Source organism: Poecile atricapillus, chromosome 18 (assembly GCF_030490865.1).
Source record: "Poecile atricapillus isolate bPoeAtr1 chromosome 18, bPoeAtr1.hap1, whole genome shotgun sequence".
Taxonomy (NCBI): Eukaryota; Metazoa; Chordata; class Aves; order Passeriformes; family Paridae; genus Poecile; species Poecile atricapillus.
Genome location: NC_081266.1, coordinates 6442635 through 6465376, shown reverse-complemented (window position 1 = coordinate 6465376; position 22742 = coordinate 6442635). Strand labels below are relative to the sequence as shown.

The 22742-nt window shown below is 39.8% G+C and overlaps 1 protein-coding gene across 9 annotated transcripts in view; it reads left to right on the top strand.

The window, feature by feature from the left end:
* The window catches only part of ERC1 (ELKS/RAB6-interacting/CAST family member 1), a 281610-nt gene that overhangs the window by 55001 nt on the left and 203867 nt on the right, over positions 1–22742 (top strand). For 6 of the 9 annotated variants that reach the window (XM_058853112.1, XM_058853109.1, XM_058853107.1 and 3 more), the window contains exons 3-6: positions 5826–6242; positions 17798–17872; positions 19852–20007; positions 21834–21917. In XM_058853112.1, coding sequence (XP_058709095.1) covers positions 5826–6242; positions 17798–17872; positions 19852–20007; positions 21834–21917 — 732 coding nt within the window. The remainder of the gene's footprint in view (positions 1–5825; positions 6243–17797; positions 17873–19851; positions 20008–21833; positions 21918–22742) is intronic. The other 3 variants (XM_058853111.1, XM_058853110.1, XM_058853115.1) reach the window with 1 other exon arrangement.

Here is a 22742-nt window from a genome sequence, read left to right as displayed (position 1 = left end):
GAAACATGGTGTTGTGGTTTAACCTCAGCCAGCAATTTACTACCACACAGCCACTCACTCTTTCCCTGGTGGGTAAAAATGGGACAGCTTGTGGGTTGAGATAAACTTGTTGTTTGTGAGTTATCAGCACTGTTTTCAGCATTAATCCAAAACACAGCCCCCTAGCAGCTCCTAGCAAGGGAAATAACTCCACCCCAGGCAGGAGCAGCACACCTGGCCTGTGGTGTCCAAGCATGAAGGGTTTCCTGCGTGAAGAGCAGCCAGATTGCCAGAAAACAAATCTGCAGTCTCATAAAGCTCATTCAGTCCAGGATCTACTGGATTTGTGGGTCAACAGTGGAAGTGACCAGGAACTTTTCAATCTCTTAAATTTGTCAGTAATTTTTTTATAAGAAGCTTTTATCAAATCTGCTGATTTCAGCAAAACTCTTGTTAGGGTTGTTTTTTTTTTCCTGTGGAGTGGAATTTTTGATTAAAAATTTGGTAAGAGTGAGGTGAGATGAGATTACCCCAAGCAGGAAATAGGGTGTGGGAGTTGCTAAGGGGTCTCTTGGCTAATTTGAACAATGAGCCTTTTCCCTTTATGGAGCAGGAATACAAGCCTGAGTTTTGAAGTCAGTCAATATTCAGATATTTGTGCAAAGCAGAATCTCTCTCAGTGCTTTCTGTAACAATGCCTGGTTAGAGATCTGCCCAAGAACATCTCACTGCTTTGACTGGAGCCTCCTGTGGCTCATATGAAGATGAGAAAGAGTTTGAAGTTCTCTCTCTCTCTTCCAGGTGAAAGCTTTCACACCACTAAATATTCCAATAGAACCTCTCTTTTCCTCCCTGTCCTTACCACCACCCTACATTCTCCTGCCCATGATTGAGTCCTCACTGTTCTCCCAGTGTCAGGGAATTTTTTTTGAGTGGTTGAGTCTTGCAGAATGTAACAATGTTCAGTTGTGACACATTTCTGTGACACTGCCATATAATTGTGTGTTATGTTTTCCCCTTGGTTCTGAGAAAGAGTACATTCTCCTTCTTATTGCTGATTTTTTTCAGGCTTCTCTTGAACATACTATATTTTTTTCTTGGTGTTCAAAAATTAAAGGAATTTTCTCGGTTTAACCTACTTAGAATTTAAATAGAGGAGATTAAGAGGAATTTAACTATGGGAGCATTTGGTGTCTAGGTGCCTTGCTTGCACTGCAGAACCCAGAGGTCTAATTTAGGCATTTAGACTTCTTGAATAAATTATGGGATAAGTTGTGTGTCTGATTACAGCAGTTAGACAGGCAGTATCTGCAGTATGAATAATCTAAATCAGGCATCCAAACCCAAATGGACAAATGCATATTGGAATATTAAATGCTGGAGCTTGGTAGGTCAAGCTCTGTCTTGCAAAGGTGAATGTGGGAATCCTTTCTTTAAAAAGCACATCACAATTTAATCCTTTCTTTCAAAATCATGGTAGTAGCAGTGGCTGCCTCCTTTTCATCTAAAATGTAGGGCTAGAATACAGGTCTCTGCTGTAGAATATCAATTAAATTTCTTTTTCTGACTGAGACAGTTAAAATGCACATCCCCACTTCCTTTGGAATGGTGAGATGATAAACATTTAAGTTAGTTGGAAGTATTGCTATTCAGGTCTTTCTGTTCTTATGTGTTCTACCAATTAGAATAAGAAGCTGTGCTCTCTTTAATACTTTTCTGTCAGGCCTACCGAATCTTTAAATATTTTATGCAAAAAGGAAAAGCTTCAGCAGCCAGAGATGAAAAGAGCTGCCTGCAGCAAGGTTCCCAAACTCACCAGAGCAGCTGCAGGTGCCTTGGATCAGCCTGAGACTGCAACAGCAGCACAGCTTTGGGAACCAAGCACCAGGAGCTCCTCCATCATCTGCAGCCTGGGAGCTCACCAACCTGCCAAGGGCTGGGAAATGCCAGTTTGGAGTCCTGGGAGCTCACCAACCTGCCAAGGGCTGGGAAATGCCAGTTTGGAGTCCTGGGAGCTCACCAACCTGCCAAGGGCTGGGAAATGCCAGTTTGGAGTCCTGGCAGGTGGAGGCAAAGCCTGAATCGTGTTCTGCTGCTTGGGGATGTAAATTTGGGGCTGTAATGTGAATGATGCAGAGCCTGGTTGGGAAGGTGACCTGTGCAGGGAGTACAGGCAGAGGAACACCTGGTGTAAGGGGTGATGTTTGCACCATGGCCTTTAGGACTTGTGTTTGAGATGAGCCTGAAGGTGCTTGGCTCTGTCAGGAGAACAATTTGTTGGACATAACCATAACTACAGAAGCGTGCTCACAAAAACACCTTTGTGGTTTGCAGGTGTTGTTATCATTTGTAGTGAGGCTTAAAGACAGATCTCATTCCTTGTAAAAAAAAACAGGGAATCCTCAAGATTTGAGATAAGAGCAATAAATTTCAAACAAAGTACAAGTTCAGCATAATTGCTTTGACTTTAATTACATTACCTGCATGAAACTGTTTCACACAAAAGCATGGCTGTTACTTACATGACATAACAAAGCTCAGTGGTATTAAAAGTATTTTTACATGTTTATTTCTAGATAAGACTGTTTCAACAGTAATTTTCCAAGTTTTCTTCAGATCTCTAGTCAGGTCTTAGACATAGCATTAAGTATCAGTGGCTGGTGTTGCATGAACCTGGAAAATATTTTGGCTTATTAGGATAGTTGCTGATTTAAAACTGAAGTCTAAAAAATGGATGAGAAGCTAGTAAAGCTTGCCTGCTCCTTCAGGGGGAAAAGGATGTTTTCTCTGAAATTATATGAAGACAAGAAATTTTAACCTTAAAAGTAATTCAGTTATGATACCAGCTAGTAAAGAATATTGTTCTGTTATTCTGAGAACCATAAAAATAATTTGGAAAGCAGAAAAAAGAACCCATTTTGCATCCATTTTGCATGTTGGAAAGGAGTGGGTGTCAAAAGCACAGAATAATTTTCTGTGGGGTGTTTTCCAGTTACCTTTCACACATTAAAGTTTGTTCTTGACTGAGCAGCAGTTCAGAGAACAGTGGGAGTTATTCATAAGCTCAGCTCTAACTTTTCCTCTAAGCCCACCTCTTCATTTTTCCTGGGAAACTGAATTACAGGCAGTTGCTGACCAATTGTTGGGTATTCCAAATTCCCCTGTCTTTATTTCACAGACTGATGGATATCAGTAAATCCTGTTTGTCACTGGTATTATTTTATTTTTTCCACATCGTGTATTTGAATCATTAAATAGATTTTGGCTCAGTGACCCAAAAGTTCCATGGAGGCATTTCCATATTTAGGGGAAATAATTTCTGTGGGTCTGAGACATGGTTTTTGTCTATGTAACCTGAAATGACATTTCCCAGCAGATCAGATGGTAAAAATGCAAGAATTTGGTTGTGGTGATTTAGGCCGTTGATGTTTATAAATAACCCAAGTTTGATTCCGAGACAACGTTGAGTAGAGGAAATAATTTCATTTAATAGATGATGTGGTTGTTCAGAAGAAGCTCTTTTCTGGCCTGGGAGAAAGGAAATGCTGAAGTTGCAGTCTGTGGAGAGCCAGGTGGGAATTTGTTTGGTAGCTGGAGGAACAACACACAGCTGGGCTGTGGGTAAGAAGGGCTTCTCAAATACAAATGGAATTAACTCATGTGGGGGACTGGAAAGTTGTATCTAGTGGGGTTATTGTTTAATTCTAACAAAATTTGAGGACATTTCCTCACTGCTGCTGGTGTAGCCCTACTGACTTTATAGGTGGGGGATAGGTTCAGGTGAGGCAAATGTTTTATTGAGTGCAGTAGGCTTCCTCTTACAGCTCATCATTCAGAAATTGAACAGATGTAGCAGTTTTCATTGCCTACCTGTAGTGCCTCAGTTTCAAGGCTTGGATGTGGTTGTGGCATTCTCACTTTGTCATTTCTCCAAACCACAGTCAATAACTGAAAGTTGAAACCTTTAATTAAAAAGGAAGTGATTTCTGAAAACATTTTGGAAATCCATATGAATTCCCTTCAGCTATTTTTCATCTCTTACTTGAAAATAAATCTGAGCATCCACCAATATATAAACACAATGTACCTTTTGGAACAGAGGAATTTCTTGTTCTCTCACCTAATACACCTGTGCTATGTTGTCACACAGATTCTCTAAGCTGAAATGTAGTTTTAGATGAACCAAATTGCTAACTGCCAGGTATTGTGTAATTGGAATAGAAGAAAAGGCAATTACAGCATCCTAAACCAACCACGGAGCTTTGCAATTAAGCTGATTTCAGTTTATGCTGATGCTGTGAAGGATCCATTTTCTTCTCTGCCAGCTCCTTGCCACCCCTAGGCCAGAACACAAATGGAGGGAAAGCACTTGGTCTAAAATACTGATTCTGCCAAGAAAATGGCTTTGGACTGCCTTCATGGCACCATTGTGTACAACCAACCTGACCCTTTGTGTTTCTAAAACAGATTAAAGGTGGGTAACTGCTGTAAATACTGTCTGCTGTCTTTTCATAGTGTGCTTGAGCTTGGTGGGAGCTCAGCTGGTCCAACCCCTCTTGCCCAAGGCCATGTCCAGACAGCTTTTTAACATCTTCAAGGCATTTTACATAAGAACTGTGACAAACATATTCTGGAAGTAATGCTTCAACCCAAATCTTCTTAGTTTCTCTTTTTACAAATGCTCGAGTAAAATGAAGTACTTGGATTTATAGAAAACATTAATTTTGCACCATCTTTACATTTTAGACCTCACCAGTGTGTCTCTGCATCAAGCTTGATCATAGAACAGAATTTATTTTAGTCCTTCAGCCTAGTGAATACTGCAAGTAGCTGTATTGCAGACACTGGATTTTGTAATAGAAATGTAGACCCCAGGGATCAGTGTACCTGACTTATTCACACTCAGACTAAATTGTAGGCATGTCTGCCTCACTTAAGGGAGAAGAGATAAATCACTCAGTGTGCATCTCATTTCTGGCAATCAAATCTTTGTGCAGTGTTTGTACTTCTCTGTTACTGGTTTGATACTTCTGTCTTGCAGAGAAGAGAAAACCTATTTATTTAAATATAAAGGGAGGACTTTTCTGGGGGCAGACTGTGCTTTTCCTGTACTGTCCCATTATATTAACCCACTGTATTCAGTCATTGAGACAGGATTTATTGTCTTGCACAACAAATTACTGCCGATCATTGGATTGACTTCATATTCCTGTTTGTGAGGTGGTAACTTCTGTGCTAAAATCCTCATGCCTTGCATTTTATGATGTGACCCTTTTCCCTGTGCAGCATTTACCCAGTTTTCTGTGTCTCTTCATTAAATACTGAAATTTATTCTCTGAGTCAGATGAGAAATCTGTGCTGGGTGTAGATTTAGTGCTGCAGACCTTGGGAGCCTTCACAGCCGATGACGTTTTGTGGGTGATATGTGCATTCTAACAGTGCTGTGCCCCTCTGCTTTGCCAAGATAGCAATTCTGTAGTAAGTCTGGGGCTTCTGCAGAACTGTTCTCCAGGACATTTGGAAGGGTGCTGACACAAGTTGCTGGAAGCTGCTGATGTTTTCCTGTTTGAAACAGTCGCTCTGTCAAGTTGATGCAAGTGGAAGCATCACTCAGAGAAGAGTCTGCTAAGCGTTAAGCAACCTCTGCCAGGCATAGAAGGAGAACTTGAACTTTCTGTAGAATAACCCAGTTCCACCTCAGTTCTGGTTATAAACTCTCAGTGTTGCTCTGCTGGTGTTGTGGTTTCCTCTGGGTTGGTGGCTCAGGAGGTCTGATGTGGCTCACACTGTTCTCTGTATTTCTCCAGTGGGGGTGACCCTCTGACATGTCTGATTTTCCCTTGCAGCACATGCAGATGACTATCCAGGCTCTCCAGGACGAGCTGCGGATCCAGAGGGACCTGAACCAGCTGTTCCAGCAGGACAGCAGCAGCAGGAGCAGCGAGCCCTTGGTGGCAGAGCTGACCGAGGAGAACTTCCAGCGCCTGCACGCCGAGCACGAGCGCCAGGCCAAGGAGCTGTTCCTGCTGCGGAAAACCTTGGAGGAGATGGAACTGAGGATTGAGACGCAGAAACAGACCTTGAATGCACGGGATGAGTCCATCAAAAAGCTGCTGGAGATGCTGCAGAGTAAAGGTCTGTCAGCAAAAGCCACCGAGGAGGACCACGAGCGGACGCGGCGGCTGGCTGAGGCAGAGATGCACGTGCACCACTTGGAAAGCCTTCTTGAACAGAAGGAAAAGGAGAACAACATGCTGAGAGAGGTGAGTGACCAAACTCAGCATTCATCTCCAATCTCAAACTCCCCTCTGTCTCCTAGCCATTCCACAGCTGTAAGGAAAGATTCTTCCATCTTCTCTAAAAGCTGTATTTTGCATTTGATTCAACAGAATTTGTGCCTTTTTCAAAACTTACTTATGGCTTCCTTGCATGTACCTTTCAGGGTTTTGTGCTGTGGGCCCCACTTTCCCTGTAGTCTCCATAGGAAGCTCTGGAGGTGAATTATCACAGAGCCTGTAAAATGAATTCTTCTGTTCCATTGTAGTTAGAGAGAAAGCAGCTACCTGTGTTTAGGTGAGAGCAGAGAGAGAAATCTTTGCAAGAGTAATGGATGATTGCTCTACAGTTTCCATGGGAACAGTCATCTTGCTGTGAAGGGTATTTGATAAAACTATTAGCTGCCCTGGATGCACAGCTGAAAAAAAAATTCTTAAAGGGACACTGCTGCACACGTGGTAACCCCTTCTCCCCATCCTTCTGAAAACAGGAGAACTATTGTCATGTCTGTATTGTACCTGAAAAGAGCACAATGGCAGGCATTCTTCACTATTAATCATTTTAACCTAATTGTAACAAAGTGTAGTCTGTATAGAATACGAATATTTTGGTAAAACGAAGGAAAAGAAAAGAAAGAAAATGAGTTATTGTGTAGCCAGTGTCCTTACATTTTTTGATATTATTAAATGCATTTTCCTCTTGTCAACCAGCCTCCTAAAGTAATTGAATATTAAGTTCTAAAAGGCTGGTGGTTCAGCATGGATTGTGTAGATGCACAGATAAATATGTGCATAGATGGATTCACTCCTGCTAAGATCCTGTGTGAAGATTATTTTACATCTGTCAGCTGAAGGCATGAATTGATGGCTGTCCATGTATGTGTACCATGGGTTTGAATCTAATCATCTGTTCTGCACACTGGTGTCCATCTCATGGTTCAGCATTTTTAGGAAAGCTCTATGTGTACACAAGATTTAAAACCCCTCTCTAAGAAGTCAGGAAAGCAAGACCTGGAAGAGTTTTTTGAGATGAGTGTATGCAGCACATAAATACTTCTTAATACCTCTTATTCATATGTTTTCCAGGGCCTGACCCATAGTGCTTGTGCTCTTGTGAGCATTTATATAAGAAAGCTGGAGCCCATTGCATTTCTGAGCCAGATTTAGGCCAGATTTATTTTTTTAGAGCAGTAATCTCTTGAGTGTCTGGAGTGAACATAATATGATTCCAGAGTTTCCGCACTACAGTTTTTTCCTTTATTTAGCAACCAATAATAATTCTGTTCCAATTCTTGTAACTATTTCAGGAAGAGCCTCAAATGGCTTCCATTTGTTTCTGCTCTAAGTCCAGCAACATAAATGAGAAGCTGGCAGGAGATGTGCAATTTTTCAGGAACGTGGTGGCGTTTGTTCCTGCTGCTGATGAGTAGATGTTGTGAGATAGGAATTCTTGTTTCATTCATGTGGATTTGGAAATCATCTGTCATTTCAGTCCTAGCCTTTATGGTAAAAGACTTCCTTGAGGAGGTAGGGATGACCTACTGACTTGAAAGTGCAAATGCAATTTATCAAATGTTCTAAAATCAATTACTCCTTGCTGCTTACCCCGATTCATCGAGAAGTGTAATGAGTATAATGTAATTTGTAGCTCAAACCATGGCTATGAAGTGGGATCCAGCCAGGAAGCTGAGCACCCTCAGCAGTGAGGTTCCACGTTCTCTCCTTCAGGAGCTGGGTGACAACAGGAATGGTTTTGTTTGTCTTGTCTTGTCCTTGGGCTCTGAGCGAGGCTGAGCCGAGTGAGCTCAGACTTACCTGCATCACACTCAGGTCTCATGCCTGGGGCTCTGGCAGCCTGGAGAAAATCAGAGGAGCTGGCAGCTGATTGCACCTGCCTGCCTGAGCTCTGCAGGATGTGGTTCACAGCTGCTGTCCATGTTTCACACTGGGATGTTGTCTCCAAGGTGTGGCACCTGTTAGGTGTGTCTGCATCACCCTCCTCAGCTGACCTTCTCCCATGTTCTCATGTATTTCCATAGCTGCAGGTTATTTTAGCCCTTTGCTACCCCAGAAACCAATGGTGGAATTTTTGAGCTGCCTTGAAGGAATGGATCTACTTTCTTGATGGTTCTATATCTAGCATTCCCAGTGTCTGGAAAGGCATGCTAAACTCTTCTCTAAATAAAGACACGCTGAACTCTTCTCTAAATATTGCTGCTAAAGGAAGCATTAATATCTCAAAGGGATTCACAAGAGCTTGGGAGGTCACTTTCTATTTCATGTCCTAACACTTCAGAAAATTTTAATAGCAGTCTTGATCATCTTAGCAGAAGAAGTTCTGAGATGTCAGAACCCACTAGTACTGCTTCTGACTCTGCAAGGGTGTTAGATTTCTGATAGAAAGTTTGCTGGAAATAATACTAAAGATCTACATCTTGAGGCAAAAAGGTATCCCTCAGTTTTCCAACTTTAAAACCTAAAAATGTGATTCAAAGTGTGATGTTGATACTCAAGGTCATCAGACAGTTTTGCAGGCACAGTGCAGTTACAGTGGCCAGCAGTATGACCTTGAAAATTAAATGTGAATTAATAGATTTCATCAGCTTTTCCTATTGTCATTATTGTACTAAAAATTGCACGAATTTCCTAAGGAAAATAAGTTCTAAGAGAGGTCAGAGTTGTGGTTCTGATGAGATAATAACTGTGTGCCACTCACACAGTTTTAGGCTGTTATATCCATTCCACGTTATCCCTTTTTCTAGGCTGAAAACTCCAGTGCTGCTTAATTGTTCCTCATATAAAAGACTTATTTTTGATCACCTCCCAGGGCACTGTCTCAGTCTCCCAAATCCAGATTGTAAAATGGATTCTCCTGCAGCTTCTGAGAGGTATCTCCATAAGCAATTTGACTCTCTTGGGCTGTTCCCAATTGCCCTGACTTCTGAGGATCTCAAGAAATTATTCATGTAAATCCATGGGAAAGTTCCTATATCCAGCACAGGATGTATCCAGCAACTGATACAGAGGGCATTCTCTCATTAACACAAATAATTAGAACTTAAATGTCTCGTTGAACATCAGAATTCCCTGAGTGCAGCAGATTGCAGTGTGGCTGCATCACATTCCTCTACCCTGGAAAACAAGCTTAAGCTTCATAGCTTAGCAAAAGATGGCTGCTATTTTAATTATTAATACCCCTTCTTCAGTCTTAGTGACAATTATGGTTGTTGGTATTCTAGACTTAACTTTCAGCAACAAAATTATTTTCATAGCAGGAAGAAACACTTGCTGAAAGCCAGCAGCTGGAGTCCAGCTTCCAGAATAGCTGCCAGGCTGCATTAAGTGTGCCCTTTGTTCCAGACCTGCTGCAGAGTTAGCAGTGCTGGGCTGCAGAGGTAACTGAGCTTGCTGAGCCTCCCCACTCCCCAAAGGGTGATTGGAAATGGGATCACGGATCAATAACCCAAATATCAGAGCAGGCTGTGGCAGAAGGGGATGTGAGTGCATCCATAGCTGCTGTTCCCAACACTGGGAGTGCTGTGGGCAGGCTGGTGTTTGTAAGGACAGCCCAGCAGGGATCTCAGTACAGATGGCTGATTGTCACCCTGAAAACTCAGCTTTTGGAGCTTCTAAAGACAGTGACTGTAAACACAGATATGTGTACATTCTTTCTGATCCACGTCTTGTGATGGACATCTCTCACCAGTGTGGTTGGAAAGGTGTTAACCTGACCATCCAATCCCTGGTCATGGTCAGAAACCTATAAATTGTGAGAGAACAAATAAACTTCTCTCTTTCCTTCATCATACCTTGAGCTGTGTCTGTGTGACTTATTTCATGTCCAGCAGTGACAGCTGACCACAATAATTCCTTTGGAAACACAAAGAAGGCTGTTTATCCTGAAGGTTTTTTAATTCAGAAAGCAGTTCTAGAGTCCAGGCTTGCAGGTTACAGTAGTGTGGGATGAGGGAAGAACTGACAGGAGCTTTATACTTTTGTGTCCAGAAACTGTTTGGTAGTAAATTACAGTTTAAACTTTAATATTTATTTATTTATTTATTTATTTATTTATTTATTTATTTATTTATAATTTGACCCATTGAAATAAGAGGGATTTTTATTCCAGCCGAGTACAAAACTGAATGAAGGAGTCAGGGATGGAGTGCTTAACAAATAAAGAGGTTTTGTGTGTAAAACGAGTGGTTCATGAGGGCACTCATTCACAATGAGCTCAAGGAAAGGGGCTGTGGCAGAAAAAGCTATTATTTCTTTCCTTTCTGAGTACATTCTGAGCATTATTTCTTTTCCTTTCTGGGATGGACTTGCCCTCTCCACCCATCTGGTGGCCAGGGAGCAGCAGGAGCTGCTGAGGAAGGAGGGACGTGGTGTGTCCATGTTTGAGGTGATTTTCATCTCCTCAGGGCTGAGCCCCTTGGGATATTCCCTCATGGGGAGTTTCTCTTATCTCAGTTCTGTTTCAGAAAGGATTCTCCAAAGACTCCTTAGCTCCTTGTTTCTCATGGTTATTAATATATATATAATATTTTATGTATATATATAGATAAAATTATATATATAAATATAAAATATAAAATATAAAATATAAAATATATATTATATATTATTATATTATTTATTATATATTATTATATTATACATTATTATATTATATATTATTATATTATAAATTATGTTCATATATTATCAAAAGACTTGGCAGGTCTTCCCCAGACCTTTTTGCTCAAGTTCAACCAACCATAGTTTTGGTTCACTTTGCCTCAAAAGGCACAAAATGGCCCCAAACCACGCAGTTCTTTTATCTTTATACCCATTTTTACCCAATTAACAATAGACATGTAAATTATTTTTCTTAATGACCTGATGACCCAACACCTGTGTGCTGCACTGTGGCATTCTCCATCCAGTCACCTACTGCTACTTAAAAACTTGTAGAGGAAGAGGATGAAGAAGAAGGAGAAGAGACAACACCCTGAATCTTCTAACACCATGAAAACACGCCCATAAATTTCATGTTCTATGAAATTCAGTGTTCTCCTGGGTGTCAGAGCCAGGTATCAGAGATAAGGGCACACACTCTGTGTCTCAGGCTCCACCAGCATCCCCTCAGTGTTGTCTGGGAGGTGCACCAGGTTCTCTGGGATGCCCATAAATTTCATTTTCCTGGGTGTCAGAGCCAGGTATCAGAGATAAGAACACACACTCTGTGTCTCAGACTCCAAAAGCATCTCCTCAAAGCTCTGTTTGTGATGTGCCCCAGGTTCTCTGGGATGGATTTGTCCTCTCCACCCATCTGGTGGCCAGGGAGCAGCAGGAGCTGCTGGGGATGGAAGGACGTGCTGTGAGCTTGGCTCCCTTCTCTGACCCCATTTTAATGAGCCACAACAAGTTTTGCAAACAAATTCTTATTCCATGGGTGTGTTCAAATTCTCACCCTTTTCTGCTCCAGGCTCAGAGGAGGATTTAGAAATTTTAATTGGAGCAATTAGAGTTAACTCAAAGAACGCTTTTGTCCCGTGCCAGTATTTTGCAACATAAATAAGACACTTCAAGAGAGAAGTTTTGTTTTTGCAGGACTGGATGGGTTCAGTAACTGGAACTCTCACTACCATCATACCAGGGGATGTCTTTCTGATGAAGTAAAAAATGAAGTTTCTCCTTTTTCATCGCTGCTTCATGCTTTTGACCTTTTAGAAGCAAAGGGAGAAGTGATTTTAATCAAGATAATTTAAATAATTATGTATTTATTAGAATTGCTTGTGTGGTCTGCAGGTAGTTTTAAAACATGCAGAGGCTTTGTAGGTCAAAATTTGAGAAAATGGGCTATTGCAACTTGAAAGCATTCATAATGTACTTTTTATGTATTTAAATTTCTTTAAATACCATTTTAGTTTGGAATATTCTATATGTCACCTTAGGAAAGAATGACAGTTAAAAATGTTCAAACATATATGAAATTATTTTCAGCTTTCCTCAGTACAGAGGTTGGTAGCTTCATAATTCTTCCAAGAGTTGAAAAATTAGGTTGGAAAATAATGTATTAATTTTCTGGTTTTCCAGACAACAAAAAAAAAATCTGAAACACCTTATTCTAGCATGGAAAATTTCTATATTATTATATGGTAGTTAATATATGGTTTTTATATGGTAGTTAAATAATGTGTGGGTATGAAGTAAATGGAAAAAAAGCAGAAGTCCAGTTATCTGTCAGGATGTTTTATCTGTATTATAAATTATATATTATATTATTCTGTATATATTATGGTCTCATCAAAGTGAAACAATTAATAAAATTAATTAATTAATTAAAAATTAGATTAAATTAAAAATTAAAAAATTAATTAAAAATTAATTTATTAAAAATAAAATTTCAGTAGGTTTCTTCATATTTTTCTAGCATGGGGGGTAAATTATTTAATTCCTGTGCTTATTTCAAAACAATTTATTTTCTATGTGAATGGGCTAGTCTTCAGCATGCAGGAAAATTTCTTTCTATTTCATTTTAGCACTCCCATGCCCTTCAGATAGGATTTTATATTTGAAACAAAGCATAAATCTGATTAGAGGTTTAAAATGCTTAAACTTCAATGTCTTTTGATGTTCTGATATTGGAAGATTTTCTTTCTCAGTGCCTGTTCCATGATTTGCTTTGTTTACAAATTACATCCTATGTATGCTTTCCTTGGAGATGGTCACATCATCCTGCAGAAATGACATTTGGGGAAGTTTGTTTCCAAAATGTGAGACTTTGTAGTGGAAGGAAAAAAAAAAAATCCTAAAAATTCCATGACCAAGCTGGAAGCTAATTTGAGTACAAAATGAGTGTTTTTGCACCTTAAATAAGGGGAAAGAGAAAAAAAAAAAAATATTAATAGCACATATGTAAATGAAGTTCTACAAGATTAAGATTTTAATTTTTAATTCACTTTTCTTCAGCTTTTGAATTCACTCTTCTGTGTTCAGATTTCAACACAATTTTTTGTACTTACAGCTAATTGAATGGCTTGAATTAGTTCTCATCTTACCTTGCTTTTACTCTAATGCCAAAGTTTTGGGGGATTTTGCTTTTGTTTCCTGCTGATTGAAATACTGAGATGAGCAGGAAGCTGAGCTTTAATTTTCACTTTTGGTGACTCCTTTGTTAACAAACTTAAGTGTCCTAATATCTGAGGTTTTAATTGGATTTAGCAATAATCGTCTCAATGGATTAATACAATTGCAAATCAGAGATGACTTTTTTAGCCAGGGGTAAGTGAGCTTCAAAGGAACTGGCACCCTCCATCCTCAGAGTGTGTGCAACTGCCAGCACATCTCTCCAAGTCATGCTCTTTATGAAAAATACTTTGCTTTTTGCAGGGAATTATCTTGATTGGGTTTGCATTTTTGCAGGAAATGACAAGTGGAAAAATGCAGAAATCATTTCTGAAGGAACTGCTACGATTACTGCTTCCAGACTTGTATAATTCTATCATTTTAGTAGCAAAAATTCTTAATAGCAATGAAATAAATTCTACAGGATTCTTACATGTTTTTTTTTTCAGTTCATTTTTACATCTTGCTGAAATAGAAGTTAAAATTAGTGGTATGGAATTTTATGAATTTTATTCATTTTTGGAAACAATGAATAAAAAAATCCTGAAACCAAAGAATTGTGATACCATCCAGTCACCTTCTGGCAGCAGGTAGTGAAGATATTTATATAAATGAGTCATGCAGATTAAAGGGCTCTCCCACAGGTTATTTCATGCAACCTTCTGCTCAAACCAGCAATTTCAAGCCGTGGGGATTCCACAACCTCTTTTCTTCTAACTGAGGTAGAGGAAAATCAGGTTAGTCAGGAGTGATTTGTCCTTCTGCACAAGTGAAAATCTATTTTATCTTCTAGAGCTACTAAATATGGTTTTTAATTAACAGTTATCATTAATACTGAGCTGATGGATCCTCCTGAAGTTTTCCTTTGGTTGTAACATTTGCATTTCACTGTAATTAATTAGAGCAGGTTGCTAAAATCTAGGCAGGCAGAAAAGCCATCTGAGAGACTGAACTTGAAGTACAAAAGATAAAACATTCATCTAGTAAGGCCTGGAGGATAAGGCTGGAGAATAAAACCAGTTTTTAGTCAAAATGAATGATGCAAAGATCCAGCCCAGGACGTCATAATTGATTACTCAAAGATATTGTGGCAGTTTGACATTTATTTATTTTCTTTTTATTATTTTTATATTAATAATATTATAAATAAATTATATAATATATAATATAGAAATTGTGTAAAATAACTATTATAAATAGAATAATATTAGTGCTGGTCTTGTGGCTGCTGAGAGCCAAGTTGCTGTATTTCTGAGCCTGTATTTTTTAATGTATAAAAACATTATTGCTTCAGAGTGCACCTTCACTTTTGTTCTAAATCCTGTGCACAATCAGACCCAGGAGCAGCTGAGGGAATAACAATGAATGATTTGGCCAGGGTATGAGGGAAGAAAAGGTCTGGACTAAATTCAGCCCTCATTTTTATGCACATGTTTATAATCTGCAGTGAGAACACTGCTCAGTATTGTCAAATCCTTCAGTTCTAAACAAAATTCTCTAGTTTTGAATTATTTTCAAAAAACACCCATGGACTTTGTAACTATTTGTGGTGTGTTAAAATGACTTTATCACAGCTATTTACATGTGCAGTGTTCCCAGTGTGTTTGATCAGCTGTTCTGTGTTGGGCTGAGCAGAAAATCAGAATACTGTTCCTCACAGGGGCACTGTGCTGCCCTGCAGATGTGATAATCACACACCTTCAGCTCACATCTTCTTCTGGGGTAGATTTTATGGAAAAGGAAAATAGATATTCTTAATTAAAAATTAAGGTGAAATATTAATAGGAATATTAATAATTATATCAATAATATTAACCATATTATTATCATCATCATAAGATGAAATATGAAATTAAGATGAAACTCCAACTCTGGAGAAGGTGCCCACCTTGTTTAGAACTTCTGACTAGTTCTAGCCTTCAGTTTCTAGTTATTGGATCTTAAAGAATTTTTTTTGAATTTGTAATTAATTTTGGAATTCTGTTGTCTGTGAATGTACTTCAGAGTTGGAATCCATCTGCACCATAATTTTGTTTTTCCTCCTTCCTGTCACTTTTAAATGAAGGAGTCATTGAACATATGAAAGCAATAAAACCATAAAAGAGATTTATATGAGCCACCCCTTGTTATAATAATTGAATTGGCACTCAAAGATGCTAAATTTTACTAACCTGTTAGGAAACAATAAATGGATGTAAAGGAAAAGTCCTGTATTACTTTATCAGAATGGATAACTTGCAAGGAATGAAGGACTGGAATTCTGGATTTCTGATCCTGACATTTGTGTGTGACCCTATGTTTTTAACCATTGCACAAAATCCCGTTTTACAGGTTCAAATCTTAATTTTCACCCATCTGTGGGGTGTGTTTCCTGATCAGAAATGTCAGTATTTTTCCATTCTGCCATGGGAGGCAGGGATGCAGCCTGGATTTCAGAGTTCAGAGGGGGATCTGTGCTCTGCTCTCCTTCAGCTCTTCCCTCTGTGCTCCGGAGCTGTTTTCTCCCAGTTTCTCCAGGATCACAGGGCATGGTGCCAGCATGAAGCCCTTCTGTGCAGTCAGGAGTTGGGAGGTGTTATTTTTCAGCAGGTTGTGTCATCCAAATGCCAGTGGAATGACTTGAGGCAGTAGGACATTTCCTTTGCTCCAGACAGAGGAGGTGCAGGCATTGCTCAAGAAGCAGCTCAGAAGAATTTTCTCCTTGGGAAAACCCTGAGCAGTGGTGGAAGCAGACACTACAGACATGCACTTCCATTCCACCCATCCCACTTCCACAGCAGCAGCTGATTTTCTGTTCTCAGGTCAGAAACAATGGCTCTGCAGCAGTGGAAATTACCTGACAAATAAAAATAACACAGTGGCCAAAACATATGTATGGCATGTTCATTTTTGACTTTCTTATCCTTTATTTTCTTGGTTGCTAAAAGCTCACAAGTTTTGATTTCTTTGAGTAAATCCATTTTGGGAATGTAGGTACAGGTAAGTAGAATAATAATGCCATTGCTCCACTCTGTCTGTTTGGTGCCAATAATATTTGTGCAGAGGCTGTCAAGTTTTCTCTTGACTCTAGGAGAAATAAATATATTTAGAGGGGTTTTCAGCTTTATTTTTTTCTGGAGGATTTTTTTAATTTCAGTGATTACACTGAAAACACACTTGTAAAAACAGCTTCTCAGAAAATACAAAATACAATATATAAAACCAGAGAAACCTTCTATTGGATTTTGTTGCTACCATTCATGGGCATCAACTTATGCAAATGGTTTTATGCCAGACTTCTGCAAGATTCCTGTGGCCCTTGTCCTGTCACACAGCACATTTCAGTCTTGCTCACTCCAGAGCTGTGTAAGAGCTTCACAATTTTACACACAGTGTTTTCAGTGTTTTTAAAAAGCACTGTGCAGCTCTGCCTTTTGCATTCAAATAATTAAACATGTGGAGCTGGTTACATGGGTGACAGCCATACAGAATTTTAACTCTTCACCATGTCTGTTGGAAATACAAATGTGTGGATTGCTCTTGGGATTTGTCTTTCAGGTGTTTGAGGGGAGTGGATGGATAAACTGTGTGTGTGGGCACGTAACACAATCCATTGTTGGCATCACAATTTGTGCTCTAAGAGCACCAAAGTATTTTTCTGGCATATAAGATTAACAGAATTAACTATCAGAATTCACACTCCTGCAGTTGACATTACAGTGTGCTGTAGGGACAATACTGCTCGAAAACAAAGTGTTTAAATAGTTTGTGTCATTGTTTCTCCTCTTTTTACACATGTTGGCTTGAAAGCCCAGCTTTATATGACAGAACAAGTTGTTTCAACTTTCTGTAATTGTATTCCTTAGCAAGCAGTTTGAATTTACATCAGCAGAAATATCACATGGACCTCCTGTCTGCATCCTGTATTTCAGTCCTGTATTTACAGCTGGGCTCAAGGCCAAGAGCCTTGAGAAAGATTTTCATCCTCTCTGGTTAAATGTTGCCACTCTGGTGTAAAAAATGCTGGAAGAAGAGAGTTAACAGCAGCTGCACCGTGTAAATGTTGGAATAGAAGCCCTGGTGTTGGTGTTCTCAGAACGCCTCAGGTGCAGTGAATTCTGTGCACATCTTCCATGAGAACAATCCAGAGTTCAGAGCAGTTCAGCAGGCAGGTGATAGAGCTTTGTAGCAGACCCAGCTTCTATTTCAAGTTTATTTTGAGTTTGAGGGTTGTCAGAGGTTGCAGCTTGTGCTGTAACTGAGGCTGGGATTGCGCTGAATGAGCTCTTGGCAATCCTTTGTGCGATACCAGAAGTGATAGAACGTGTGAGCTGGCAACATCAGAAAGCACCATTGACTTATGCTCTGTATTAGAAAGAGAAGCTTCTGGTAATTATGTTTGTACTGGGACACTGCCATGAGTGTAACTCTTGCTTTCATTTCTGCTGGCCCAGGAAATCCACCGTCGCTTCGAGAACGCTCCCGACACGGCCAAGACAAAGGCTCTCCAAACTGTTATTGAGATGAAGGTAAATCACCCTGCAGGGGCAGCAGGAGGGTTTGGGAAATGGCTTTTCATGGGAGAGGTGGCTCTACCAAGTGCCATATGCTTCTGTCAGTCTTGTAATTTAAAAGAAGTATGTTTTTATGTTGTTTTATTATCTCTTACTATTTTATTTGTTACTGTTGATCACTGAAGGGACAGACACAGTAGAAACTTGTCTTCTGTCTGCCTGCAGCAGCAGATCCAGATTTCTTACACCAAAAGTTCATTATATTCCAAGAATGGGAATGATAGATTAATATGGATGATTTGTGGGGTTTTATGATGTGGGTTCTTTTCATGTTACCAACATTTGAAATGCTGCTTTGCATTCTGTGTATCAACAAAGTTAGCAAACTCAACACCCACTTAAAGAATGGTCTTCATATAGCTAGAAATACATCTGTATGGCATCATAAAGCTAGTTTTTCTGATGAATTTGTGATTGAATTCTTAAACCATTAGCTTAAGTGTTTAATGGACTGATGGCAACTGGCCAAGAGCTCAGGAGCCACAATCAAGTGTGTGGTTTACACAGCTTTGTGCAATCATATTTCATCTTGTATTGCTCATAAAGTACATCAGACAGGGGTTGGATAAGTAGAGTTGAAAAATGGAAAACTGGCTTTGCAAGCTGTTCTTTTCCACTTTGTATCCCTCCTTTTTATTTTGTATTCTTTCCTTTTTTTCTCCTGCAACTTTTTCCATTCTGTATCAGTGTTTTCCTTATTTACATCCCATCTTTCTACTCTGAAGCTTTCATTTGCTGTCCCTCTTTTATTAGTCATCTTTGTGGTCCATAGTAATGCAAACTAATTGATCATCTGGTAACATTAAGTGTCTTTACCACCAAGAGAGGAACACAGGAGCATTTCTGGGAAATGATGTGGGTATGGAACTAAATACTGCTGGCAATTTCAGAGTTTCACTTCACCTTACTACCTCAAATTTTTTATCTGCTTTATCATTTTTAAACTTAAGTATCAAACATTATGAAGATCCAATTAGATCTTCCTAATGATGCTTTGAAAAAGTCTAATTTCATAAATAAAAAAACTATATATGTAAAAATAATGTATTTTTGTTCAGCTGTGCTTTGCTTATCAGACAAAGAAAGAGAAGGGTTTTGATTATAAAAATCTGCAGTGTATCTTCAAATCAGATCTGTCAGGAAAGACTAAATATTTTGGGGAAATGAAATAAGAAAAAATAGGCTGCTTTAAGAGATTATGGTTCCTAAATCCAGATCCATGATCATGAGGATGTGTGAAGCTCTGTGTGCTGTGTGAATCTGTTCTTGCTCTCCCTAGCACAAAAGGCTTCTAAAGAAACAGCAAACCAGGTGCACAGAATGAATACCTCTGATCATCCTGTAGAAGTATGAGGATAATGATGGATTGACTTCTTTGTTTTTCCAGATGGTTATTTTTAACCCTCTGAAATCTTTCGTACGTTGTACATATGAGCCAGAATCCTTTACTGCTTTATCCAATCAAAAATAGATTGTTACACATTTTCCTTGCTTTTGGTGTTTTGCTCTTCCTCATTTGTGACCCCACTTTAATGCAATAGTGGCACAAACCCAATTTCTTGCCATTCTTGCACTCACATTTTGCTGTCCCTTCAATGAGAATTAAATTTCTCTTTGAAAAGACAACATTTCCTCATGTTCCTTTATTTACTCATCCTACATGGTGTTCCTGCCCTGAACCATCTTTTTTTCAGTACTAAACTCTTGCTTTCCTTGGAAGGTAAAAAACCATGAATTAAAAACTGAGTATCTGAGCACTCATATGTAAAGAATTGAATGCTGATTTCTCTAAGAACTTCCTAAGTAAATTTCAAGGGCAGGTAATTTATTGGACATGTATTTCCTTTTGTTTTGCTCCAAATGAGCAAATTAATTAAATGATTAACAAATCATTTAACTGTGTGTCTTTACCTGTCTCCTCTAATCATTTTCAGGATTCAAAAATTTCTTCCATGGAGCGTGGCCTCCGGGATTTGGAGGAGGAGATTCAGATGTTGAAGTCAAACGGAGCCCTGAGCACAGAGGAACGTGAGGAGGAAATGAAGCAAATGGAGGTGTACCGAAGCCATTCCAAATTCATGAAAAATAAGGTATGAGGAAACAAATGACAGCCCCATGTTACCCTGAGCTGAGTGGACAGAGGACAGAAATGTTCATGCTTTCGTTAGGAGGTGTGGGCTGGCTCCCAGTCAAGTGCTGGGAAACAGAACTGATGTAATACCTGCCCTGAAGCCACTAAAATAACTTAAAGATATAATTTTAAATTCCTATTTGAAAATATTGTAATGGTGTTTCAGTAGGATCAGTGGCCCAAATTCTCCTTTCATTGTCACACCTGATTCCTTTTCCATTTCCTTTTCCACTTCCCTTTCCCTTTTCCCTTTTCCCTTTCCCTTTCCCTTTCCCTTTCCCTTTCCCTTTCCCTTTCCCTTTCCCTTTCCCTTTCCCTTTCCCTTTCCCTTTCCCTTTCCCTTTCCCTTTCCCTTTCCCTTTCCCTTTCCCTTTCCCTTCCTCCTCTCATTTTTAGACCATTGCTAATCCATTATTGGTTCAGGTTTTATTTGGTCTGAAGTCTTTCCAAAGGTAGTTTGCTGAAGAAAGGATATTTCTTTCTGCAGCTGCTGTTGTGTAGCTGCTTGTCTCCTTTCATGCTATAAAAGCTGAGAAGAGTGTGTCCTGTCACAATAATGGCTTTCCATCACACTCTCCTTCCAGGATTGGAGTCAGCATCAGAGTAGAGTCTATGAGAATGGTGGTGCTGACATTAATTTCATTTTAATTTCATTTCATATCGTACAGTGTCAATATTGTATTGACAATACAGCAGTGAGAGGCCCTCAGGTGTAAAGGCAGACATTGGCAATTGAATTGTCTATAGGCAAAAGTCAATCCATTCTTTGTTTCTCAGTCTTTTAGTGGGTCCTGACATTCTTTAGTGAAGGTTCAGGCCCTCTTGTACAGTAAATTTAAGATTATTGTGAACAGTCCTGCCTTTCTTGATTAGCTTTTGTGCACTCCCTGCAAGCAGTATCCAAACCCTGGAACAGAGGTGGAAAATTCCTCTGCTAGGTGCTGAGCAGCTGTAACTCACTGCATTTGTCCTGCTTGTGATTATTGGTGGGAAGCAGAGGCTGGGTGAGGTGTGTGCAGGAATCAGCACACCTTGCCCCAGAGCAGGTGTGTGTTCTTCCCCCTGGAACAGCTGGGGATAGCTACAGCTGCTCTCACTGCTGCTCCTTGTCCCTCTCTGCTGCTTCTGGGAGCTGAAGGGTGCCCTGTGCACATGGAATGGGGCAGCAGATCAGAGCAACATCTAATTCCTTCCATCCTTCCATCTTTCCTCCTCTCACTGTCAGCAGCTCTTCAGTTTCCCCTTGTCCTCTCCCTCTGTGGAGCTACAGATCTGTTCAGCTCCTCCATTTCTGTCTCTTCTGCCTCCTGCAGACAATCTGTTCCTTTTTGCTGTTTGCTCATGACTCATGGCCATCTCCAGCCCTGCTGTCCTGCCTTGCTCTGGAATTGCACAGCATTTCTTTTTTCAGCCTTGAATTGTAGAAGTAATCTGTGGCTTGACAATTAACATTATTTCTCTTAAGCTGCAGAATGTCCTTTTTCCTGTCGTCATTTCCTCGTGAGCTGCAGTTTCAAAACCCTTGGGATGAGTGCCACAAGTTTGATGTATGCAAACATAACCATAACATCTATCTTCTGTTTCATAACCAAATTCTTGTCTGGCAGCCTGTAGGAAATTCCACAGTCATTAAACTTTTCAGAAGACCTAATGAAGAATGGAGGAGAAAATGAGTGACCAGTGTTGATCCTTCAGTTCTTTGGCACTTGCAGTTCCTTGGGCTGAAACAGGCTGACCAGAAGCTGACAGATAATAAATATTTAAAACATAACAATGTCGTGACAGGTAGAGCAACTGAAGGAAGAGCTAAATGCCAAAGAGGCTCAAGGGGAGGACCTGAAAAAGAGAGTGGCTGGTCTCCAGACCGAGGTCTCTGCAGTAAGATCTCTCCTTTGTGTGCAGTGGCCATGCTCTGGGCCTTGCTAGCTCCTCTGCCTTTCTTCTCTTGCCTTCCTCCTGACTTGATGTAACAAGTAGAACTAACAGCCTGCTCAGCCTTTTGTTCACTTTGGTGTCCACAAATAACATCTCTCTCCAGCTGAACATCTGTATTTGTTTTGTTGCTGTTTTTTAATGGTATGAGCTCTTTGAGCAATAACCTACTCTTCTCTACTGAAGCAGATTTTCAGAAGCATTCAGCACCCATTTTGGGGACAGACTTTCAAAGAGATTTGCTTTTCCTAGTGAAAAAAAACTAATTTGGAAACTTGTGTTGAACCTTGTTTCACAAAAGATAACGAAAGCTGGATGCTGAACGCTTTTAAAACTGATTGCTCGATTTTAGCAGCATGAATTTAGGTTATTGCTGTGCTCTGAAGTCAGAGTTTCACTCCAAAGACTGAACAGGGTTTCTCATCAACAGAGGAGATGTGAGCACTTGATGCTGTCTTGATTCTCTGCAAGTGTGGATGGTGTTTTCTTACTAAAGAGCTTTGGCACACGTGGGCTTGCAGCTCTGGAATGGGAGACAAGAATCTTGTTTAGAGACAAGAATCTCAGGGTGACATCATGATTTTATCATGTCTGAGATGAGCCCGAAAGCAATCTGTCCTTTTCAGAAAGTTTCACTCTGATTTGGGCTACCTGCTAATTGAAAAAGTTTGTGTCAGCTGAGATTTTTGAAGGATTTTTTGTTTAGATACCCCAGAAAATATAAATAATTCAGCTCCTCCCAGCAGTTGTCCTGTGCCTGGC